This window comes from Engraulis encrasicolus, chromosome 5 (genome assembly GCF_034702125.1).
Source record: "Engraulis encrasicolus isolate BLACKSEA-1 chromosome 5, IST_EnEncr_1.0, whole genome shotgun sequence".
NCBI classification, from domain to species: domain Eukaryota; kingdom Metazoa; phylum Chordata; class Actinopteri; order Clupeiformes; family Engraulidae; genus Engraulis; species Engraulis encrasicolus.
Genome location: NC_085861.1, coordinates 55,097,706 through 55,107,264, shown reverse-complemented (window position 1 = coordinate 55,107,264; position 9,559 = coordinate 55,097,706). Strand labels below are relative to the sequence as shown.

The following is a 9,559-nucleotide window of genomic DNA, read 5'->3' as shown; positions in this document are numbered from 1 at the left end:
GACGACGTGATTAAAACAAGACACACATGAGATACACAATACGAGATGAGGTACAAATATTGTACCGGCTAAATGTTGAATCATTTAAACTGTGACAGAATTAATTTCAAGCAATAATTGTGACTTGGATCATACTAAAGAGATGAGAGTGTGCTGTATTGAATTGTGAATGAATTCTGCCCTGTAAATCAGTCCCATACTGACAGACACAGAGAGCAGAATGGTGGTGAAGACTTGACTGACATGTTTACAAACAGTTGTAAATTGTTAACTCATGTGTATGTTCTTTTTATGTGTTTGAAAAATGCAGATGCTCAGAATTTGAAAACAAAGTCAAGACTAATTTGGTATTTTACACTGTGAAAATCATTCAACCTTTACAATGACCAACTAGGCCTATTCCTCACACAGTTACCATTGTTGCTGCTATTACTAATACAATTATAAGAAAGTATTTTGTTTAAGTTACAATATTTCAGTTTATGTAGAAGTATGAGTCACTTTAATGTAGTCCTACCTGTCGTGTTCCCGTAGCACTGTAGATGGCAGTGTTACACATCTTGTGCAAGCCGCCACCAAACACCACAAAAAGAGAAAAAGAAGGAGGGGCCAACGCCCCTGTAGCAACCCAATGTGAGTAGGCTACCGGATGTGAGCGCCCGGATATCCGGGCGTGTATTTACGACAATTTAATCTCAGCTACTTGATTTCGGTCGTGTATTTACGACAGTTTAACCTCAGCTACTTGATTTCGCTCCGATTTGAGTCTGACTGAAGATGGAAGGGACATATGTGCCATGCGTAAAGAGCCGCGTACAGCACATCGCCGATTCATCGACACCAGAGAGGTCCTTGATCTCCCAATCAAAAGTGGCCTGTGACCAATAATTTTTAGTCTTTATTATTATTATTTTTTTAAATGAAATTATAACTTAAAACTGTCTCAACCGGGGCACCTCATTGATTTGAGTGTGAAAATTAAACTCAACAGGGAATACATCAAAAGATAACGGCGTTACTTTCTCGTCGGCATTCTTTTGTTTTTATTATCCAGGAGGACTGAACTGAAAACTGCAGCAGTCACCTTGCACACAGTTCTAGCTGCTCTGAAGTGCGTGCGTGTCTAAGCAAATCATCCTGCACGTTCGCAATGTTAAATGAAAATGTTTGCACAAGACAATAAAAACAGATGCACTGTGACAAACACTGGAATAGCCTGTTTCGGAAGGCATTAAAGTCACGAGTTTACCCAATCTAAATGAAGTTTCTGAGTTATACTCCTTACATTAGTGAAACATAACGTTAGGATAGCCTACAAGTTAAAAGAATACCTGGGCATAGCCTTCTCCCCACTAAGTTAGAAAACAGCAGTCATGCCGCACATTGTGTGTATTGATTATTTGGTGTTGCAAAAATAAGGAGCGAAACCATGCTGCATATTGTGACGCTATTATTGGTGATGCCGAAACAACAAAGCCAGATTGATGACTAGAGCCTGCCTAGTACATTTGTGCTATGTACATTTAAAGTGTCAGTGCAGAATTAAACTGGGCGCTGAATATAAATATTGGAGCCAGTCTCCCTCCATGTCTGGATATTGTACAGTCAGAGGCGCGCGCGCACGCACGCACTTATTTCTGTATTATATGAAAATATCCTAAACTTAAAAGTGTCAGTAAAGAATAATTCGGGGTGCTGAAATATTGGAGCCAGTAACCCTTCGTGTCTGGATATTGTGCAGAGGTGTGTGCGCGCGCACAACTAATTTCTCTCCCATCTCTCTGCTCATCAAGCCCCCGATTTCCAAAAATACGCGAGCACTCAGGATAACTATTTACACGAGCTGTTTAAATAATGATGCAAGTTCTTCACGACGCATGGTTTGGCCACCCTAAAGTCAACATGACTGTAGCCTATTCGCACATATCGTTAAAACATCCATGATGCAATTGTCACCCTTAATGTGCAAGTATTAGATATGAAAAAATCCTAATACGGTCACAACATCAGAGGACCCCTGGTGGTGTGGTGGATATTTGTGGCGGGGTCCGAGTTGTTACGGTAGGCTACAATCATATTATAGAAGGGACAGTCATGCGACACACACAGCGCGACCCACGTCGGGTAGCTGTGGTACCGCAAAGCATTCCTGATGGTGGAAATGAATGCAACTGCCTGCAAATATTCGGGCGGATATCCGGGCACTCACATCTGGTAGCCTACTCACATTGGGTTGCTACAGCCCCCCTTAGAGACCAACCTTGAGCACAGTCCTTTGCATTGGGTGGGCGGAGTTTGAATGATGTTTCTCTACTAGATGATTCTTTGGTACTGTATCACGCTAAAGGACAGGCACCCCCTGGCCGTCATCATGCACATGGTCACATGTGGCCTGGGCTTTCCCCCGCTGCAGAGGTGGAGTCCAGTGTCACACACAGATTTATATGGTTACTTTCATCCCCAAGGTGTGGTATTTTTGATTAAAACATTTTAGAATTATTTATTCACTTTTACATACTCCATCATCTACTGCGTGCATCTGTTGACTATGTCTGAATTACCTATTGTGGCAAATGACTTCTATTCTGGTGTGATCTAAAAAAAAACCCTCTTCTGGACAGTAGTTTGCACTGAACTGTAAAGACTCAAAGGTTTGCTTTTGATCTACTTTCATAGGAGAGGAAACAAAAAATAGATCCTTATCAGACTTCTGCTAGGAATCTGGTGCAGCGTTGACCACAAAAGACACCTGAAAGGTCTGAGGCTCCCAGTAAATGAGGACAGAACAGTATGCAGATGACACATAGCCTGGTTCTCACCGACGGTGCGTGTGTGTACACAAACTACCGTCTGGTAGCACTGCCGTTAACATGCTCTTCTTGAGCCCGAAAATAAACAGTGCATTTATTGCAACTCACCACCAACAAATTCCTCCAAAAACGTTTTCTGTTCATCTCTAAAGAGTCAATATAGTCTATAATCTGTCCTGTGACTCATCAATGCGAGCTGCCGTTGATATTTAAGCAATAAATGCTTCGTTTACTTTCTACTCGAGAAGAGCATGTTAATGGCTGCGCTACCAGACGGTAGTGTGTTTAGCTCCGCTCCAACAGGGGGCTCCAGAGCTACACACACACGCACCGTCGGTGAGAACCAGGCTAGATGACACAGTATGTAAATGACAAACTATTGCTTGTATAACCTAGGGATAAAAAAATCTCTCATTGTTTTTTTTGTAATTTTCACATTTATTCAGTCCACTCCTAATAAAAAACAAAAGGAACAGCCTGATTCAATTTGTTTGACTTACTTTTCCAAGCTATCTCCAAGGGTGAGCAAAGGGTAATATTTAACGCACACATCAAATGCCAGAAATAGAATGGAAGGCTTATAATAACCTAAAGCAACGTTACGTATGTGACTTTTGCTATTAAGTCTGGAGCTACCAAAACAATCTCAAGTGTTTGAGACCATGACATTGTCAGGACAGACATTCCACTAAATTCTTTGGCTTGCGATATTCAGTTTAACAGAGGGATTGATGTGCCACATCCTAAGAATATCACCTCTTTTCATCTATGAATCCAACAGAAACAAATATTTTATTTAAGTCTGCTGGAGGTCATCTCTGACGATCGTGAAAACACAGAGCTTCTGTGCTCTGTGCTGTATTGCCTGGACATGGAGCACAGTGGCAGCTGCTTCCCTAGCATCTTCACCACCAGCCTGCAGAACTTCTCCCCAGCGAAGGCGTAGATTATGGGGTTGAGACAGCAGTGGGTGAAGGACACGGTCTCTGTCACCTTCATGGCCAGATCCAGCTGGTCCATCTGGTGGCAATCCATGTCCTGCAAGAAGCCCTGCTCCTTGAGCATGTGAAGGAAGAGGGCAATGTGATAGGGCGTCCAGAAGAGGAAGAAGGTGGCAACGACGGTGACAATGAGCCTGATGGCTTTGTGCTTCTTGTGGGTCCTCATCCTGATGAGCGTGGGTATGATCCGTGCATAGCAGAACACCATGACGGACAAGGGAAGGACCAGTCCCAGGATGTTCATCTCCACAAAATCAAAGGATCGCCACCAGGAGTCCTTCAGGCCACATGTGTTAGCGGTGGTGTTCACTTCTACCAACATGAGACTTGGCAGTGAAGCCATGAAACTCAAAGCCCACACTGCTCCAATCACAAGCATGCTCATTTTAAATGTGCGCCACGTGACAGCCAAGGTGGGGTGGACGATGAGCAGGTAGCGGTCCAGCGTCATGGCGACCATGAAGCCAATGCTGCCATAGAAACCGGTGGTGTAGAGTAAGGTCATGAGGCGGCACATGGCGATGTTCCAGGGCCAGGAGCCCTTGGCGGCGTACGTGGCCCAGAGAGGCAGAGACAGCACGAACAGCAGGTCAGACAGAGCCAGGTTCAACAGACACACGTCTGTCAGGTTGCACCTGCGACAGAACCACAGCAGGACACAGACCACCAGGCCGTTGCCCAGCAACCCGGTCACAAACACAAGGCTGTAGAGGGTGGGCAGGAACACCTGACCGAAGGACTCCCAGCCTCCAGTCTTGCACGGTTCAGTTGTAGCTCCCGTACTGGAGTCGTGGCATGCTGGGGTGGCAGCATTAGGAAAAGAGATGCTGGACGGCTCGACAGGCTGGTGAGGAAAGCAGGGTCTGTTGTAGGCACAGAACTGGACGCCCTCACAACCACAGCCGACAAGAGGACACTTGGCAGATTGGACTCTATTTTGGACAACGACAAGCACCCACTGTACCCAGTCCTCAACAACCAGAGAAGCCTGTTCAGCTACAGACTGCGCGCCATCTCCTGCAAGACAGACAGGCTGCGGAAGTCCTTTGTACCCAGGGCCATTCAGCTTTTCAACATTGCACAGAAGGACACACAAAGAGAGATCATCATAGGGGACTGGACTGCATAAACAGATCCCACTCCTGCATACTCTTTTTACCTGGACTCTCTACCCTTCGACTCCTTTTCAGCGGAATGCACAGCTGAGTGTGTGTGTGTGTGTGTGTGTGTGTGTGCGTGTGTGTGTGTGTGTGTGTGTGTGTGTGTGTGTGTGTGTGTGTGTGTGGGTAGATACTCAGTTTGCGATGTGTGTAACCCCCCTGACTACTGATACTCCTGGACTATGTACACTTTATTTTTGGTGTGTGTGTGTGTGTGTGTGTGTGTGTGTGTGTGTGTGTGTGTGTGTGTGTGTGTGTGTGTGTGTGTGGGTGTGTGGGTGTGTGTGTGTGGAGTGACACAGGGGGTGACTTGTGTTTAACCCCCCATCTCTTTTTCTAAGGAATACGATGGACATTGTTCTAGGAAAGAGACTATGGACACTCCTGGACACTTTATGGCCACCTTGTCTTGGCTACTATGTGCCTGTAGGAGCCATATTCATGATTTTTGTGACTTTTTTTTCTCATTCCTGTAACCCTGTAAATGGAAGACTTTTAGTTAGTTAAATACTCACCTGTTTATGTTTTATATACTTACCTTTTATGTTTGTAATCATCTTGTGTTTTTATATTTAGTTCTTATTTACCTGGACCTGAACACACTCCGTCTCGCCTACACACCTGTGAAGTGATTTGGCACTGTGAACCACTCCCTCCGACGCGCATTGGTGGCGCGAGTCACAGATCTTTAATTAATTGGTACACTCACAGGTGGCTGGCAGACAGAGTGTGGGTCAGGACATAGTTTTCGACCGCATAGAATAGCGTTTTCAAAGCTTTACTGCTTATTTCTTTGTTTATTTTATGAAATGGAAAGTCAACCGGACTGTAGACAATAAAAGGAAACAACATCTCAACTTTAATGTCACTCTCCGTGCGTGCTTAATCAGGAATGCGCGTCTGAAACGCCATACTCTGTCTCACGTGGCCAAGGAAAAGTTTGGTGAGAAAATTGGCCCTTACAAAGTCGAAAACTTTCCGAACATAGACGCAGGATCACACAACTGGACTATACCTTTGGAATACCGTTGTGGTTGGATGTGCGAAGGAAAGGAAAAAGTTTGCTGCAAACTCCGAAGTTAAAAGGACACACGCGACGAAGAGACTTCAGCTGCGTTGTGAGTAATCAATGAATGGATGTTTGGAAAATACTTGAACGGAGGAAAAGCAGCACAACTTTAATTCTTAATTCTCCATGTGTTGAAAACGGACAATGTATCATGAGTGACTCTGATGAGCAGAGTGCCGCGAATGCGGAGGAAGAGTTTAAAACGCTCTGCTTGAAGAGACGTGGAAAGTTAGGAGCATGTACAAGAATATGCAATGAAATTAAACCCTTGCTTGTCGAAAATGGAGACGTGAACAAAGTAGAGTTACTCATGAAAGACTTTGCAGTTTGCTTGAGAGACTTTAAAGCCACTCACGCGAAAGTGCAGGATTTCCTAGATGATGAGGGAAAAGAAAATGACTACTCTGAGTGGTACGAACCACGAATTACAAATTTGGAATACTTTATGAAAGACGTGGATGCATGGAAATCAAAACAGCGCACGCTGGAGGAGTTGGTTGACGTCAAGGACAGTGTTTCTAACGTTTCAAGAACCTCTGTGAAATCCTCCTCCTCGTCTGCTAAAGCTGCCGCTGCTGAGAAAGCTGCGCTAGAAGCGCGCTCCAAATCCTTACCAGCACTGCATGCGCTGAAGATGGAGGAAACGGCTCTGAAATCCAAAATGGAACAATTAGAATTAAAATCACAGATGGATGCTGCCGATGCCAAGCTCCAAGTGTTGCACGAAGATTCTGAACAGCAGGACGTTATAGTTCTAGATGGAATGAACGATTATCACGATCAGAACATGGCTCAGTTGAATGAACAAACTCTCCCTGAAACATCTGCCATTGAATATGCCCCCGTTGCTGCTGTGCCAAAGACGCCATTACAAAAGGTAGTAAGACACATCAGCAAAGGTGAGCAAATGCCAACTAGGCCAACTTCTTCTAGCCCCCATGATAGCTCTATTAGGCCCAACACTGTTTCAGATCTTAATACAACAATGTTACAAACGCAAAAGGAGCTCACAGAATTAATGTTGCAACAGCAAAATTTATCATTACTGCCTCAGAGAGAAGTGCCTGTGTTTAGTGGTGATCCACTGTCTTACCAGACATTCACACATGCATTTAAATATCTTATCGAAGACAAAACAAGCAACTGCCAGGATAGGCTGTACTTTCTAGAACAGTTTACATCAGGCCAGGCCAAAGATCTTGTGCGTAGCTGCATGCACATGAATCCTACTCTAGGCTATAAAGAGGCAAAGCAACTGCTTGAACAGCACTTTGGCAACGAAATGAAAATTGCAAATGCATACATTGAAAAGGCCTTGAACTGGACACCCATAAAACCAGATGATGGAAAAGCACTGCATGCATATGTACTTTACCTCAAGCAATGCCTGAATGCCATGAACAATCTGGACCACATGGATGAGTTAAACATTGCATCCAATCTGAAATTGCTGTTGTCCAAGGTCCCATACAAGCTGCGTGAAAGATGGCGCACAAAAGTTTACGAATCTGAACAAAAAAAGACACGCATCAAATTTAAACACCTTGTTGAATTCCTTGAGACCCAGGCAAACATCTTGTTGCATCCCATATTTGGGGACATCAAAGACCCTGCCCCATTCAAAGGTGCAACTCCAAACCCAAGGCTGACTAATTCAAAAACTCCCAAAAAGAGCTTTGCAACCACCATGGCATCAACTGAGAGTCAGAACCACGGACAGCCACCTATCTTGCCTACATGCAGTTTCTGTGATGATGCTCATTCAGTCATTGGCTGTACCAAGTTTGCATTGGAGCCCCATGCTACAAAGGTAGAACATCTGAAAAACAATGGTCACTGCTTTGCCTGTCTAAGACGTGGGCACATGAGCAACACCTGTCAGAAGAGACTACAGTGCCAGACATGTAACGGAAAACACCCCACATTGCTGCACATTGACCGCTCTGACCACACAAAACAGCAGCCGCCAACAAAACCCACCAACTCCAATTCCCCTGTAGGAAACACTCAGGTGTCAGCAATTCATGCAGCAACAGGGGCCAGTAACAATTGTGCGATAGCGATTGTCCCAGTCCAGGTCAAAGTGGCAAATGGAAGCAAGATCATCCAAACGTATGCTTTCCTTGATCCTGGCAGCACAGCGTCCTTCTGCACCGAACAGCTGATGGAGAAACTGAACACCAGAGGGCGCAGTACCCAAATTACACTGAAAACCATGGGCCAGGAGAGGCCTGTGAAATGCTACGAGGTCACAGGACTGGAGGTTGGTAGCATAGATAACAGTGTTTATATTGCCCTACCACATGTTTATACTCAGAAATCCATCCCAGTCTCCAAAAATGACATGCTGACTCAACAAGACCTAAGTCAATGGCCATATCTGAGTGAAGTCACACTCCCCAACATTAATGCTGACGTTGAGTTGCTGATAGGGATTAACGTTCCAAAAGCCATGGAACCCTGGAAAATTATACACAGTCAGGGCCAGGGTCCTTTTGCGTTGAAAACTATCTTTGGATGGCTCGTCCACGGACCAATTAGTAACACTGCAATGAAGCAGGATGGAACTACAAGGGTAACAACCAACCGCATCTCTCTTGAAAAAGTCAAACAGCTGCTGATATCTCAGTACAATCACGACTTCCCTGAAAAGGAGTATGATGAGAAGCTGGAGCTATCTGTTGAGGATCATATGTTCATGGACATGACATCCAAGTCACTCATTCATAAAGGTGGACATTACCACTTACCCTTACCCTTTCGTGACAAAGATCCAATCTTGCCTGACAATTATGACATGGTAGCACAACGTGCATGGAGCTTGGCCAAAAAGCTGGAAAAGGATTCTGCCTATGCCTCTGAATACACAACATTCATGGAAGGAATACTGGACAAGGGATATGCAGAAAGGGTGCCAGCAAGCCAGTTCCAAAGGTGTGATGGCCGTGTATGGCACATACCACACCATGGCGTCTACCACAAACAAAAGGGAAAGCTCCGTGTAGTCTTTGATTGCTCAGCGTCATACAAAGGCAAGTCACTCAACACCATGCTCCTTCAAGGTCCTGATCTTGCCAATCCACTCCTGGGCATCCTGCTGAGATTCAGACATGAGAGAATTGCATTAATGGCAGACATTGAGGCAATGTATTACCAAGTGAAAGTCCATGAACATCAGCGTGACTTCCTGAGATTCCTTTGGTGGCCACAAGGGGACACCAGCCAACCCATGACAGTCTATCGGATGACTGTTCATCTTTTCGGTGCAGTGTCATCACCGAGCATCGCAAACTTCGCACTGAAGCAGACTGCACTGGACAATTCACATCAATTCAGCATTGACGTACAGGACACAATCAAATGCAACTTCTATGTGGATGACTGTCTAAAGAGTGTACCCACTGTACAAGCAGCAATCCAACTCACCAGTGACTTGAGAAAGGCATGTGCCCAAGGTGGCTTCACCTTAAACAAATGGGTGAGCAACAGCTGCAAAGTCCTGGAAACCATCCCTGAAAG

The 9,559-nt window shown here is 44.9% G+C and overlaps 1 protein-coding gene across 1 annotated transcript; it reads right to left on the bottom strand.

The window, feature by feature from the left end:
* Positions 1 to 3,602: 3,602 nt before the first annotated feature.
* LOC134449851 (C-C chemokine receptor type 5-like) lies at positions 3,603 to 9,152 on the bottom strand. Its single transcript, XM_063199960.1, has 2 exons — positions 9,089 to 9,152; positions 3,603 to 4,609 (listed from the first exon to the last, which is right to left on the bottom strand). Exons 1-2 carry the CDS (start codon positions 9,150 to 9,152, stop codon positions 3,603 to 3,605), a joined length of 1,071 nt encoding a protein of 356 aa, XP_063056030.1.
* Between the last annotated feature and the right edge of the window lie 407 nt (positions 9,153 to 9,559).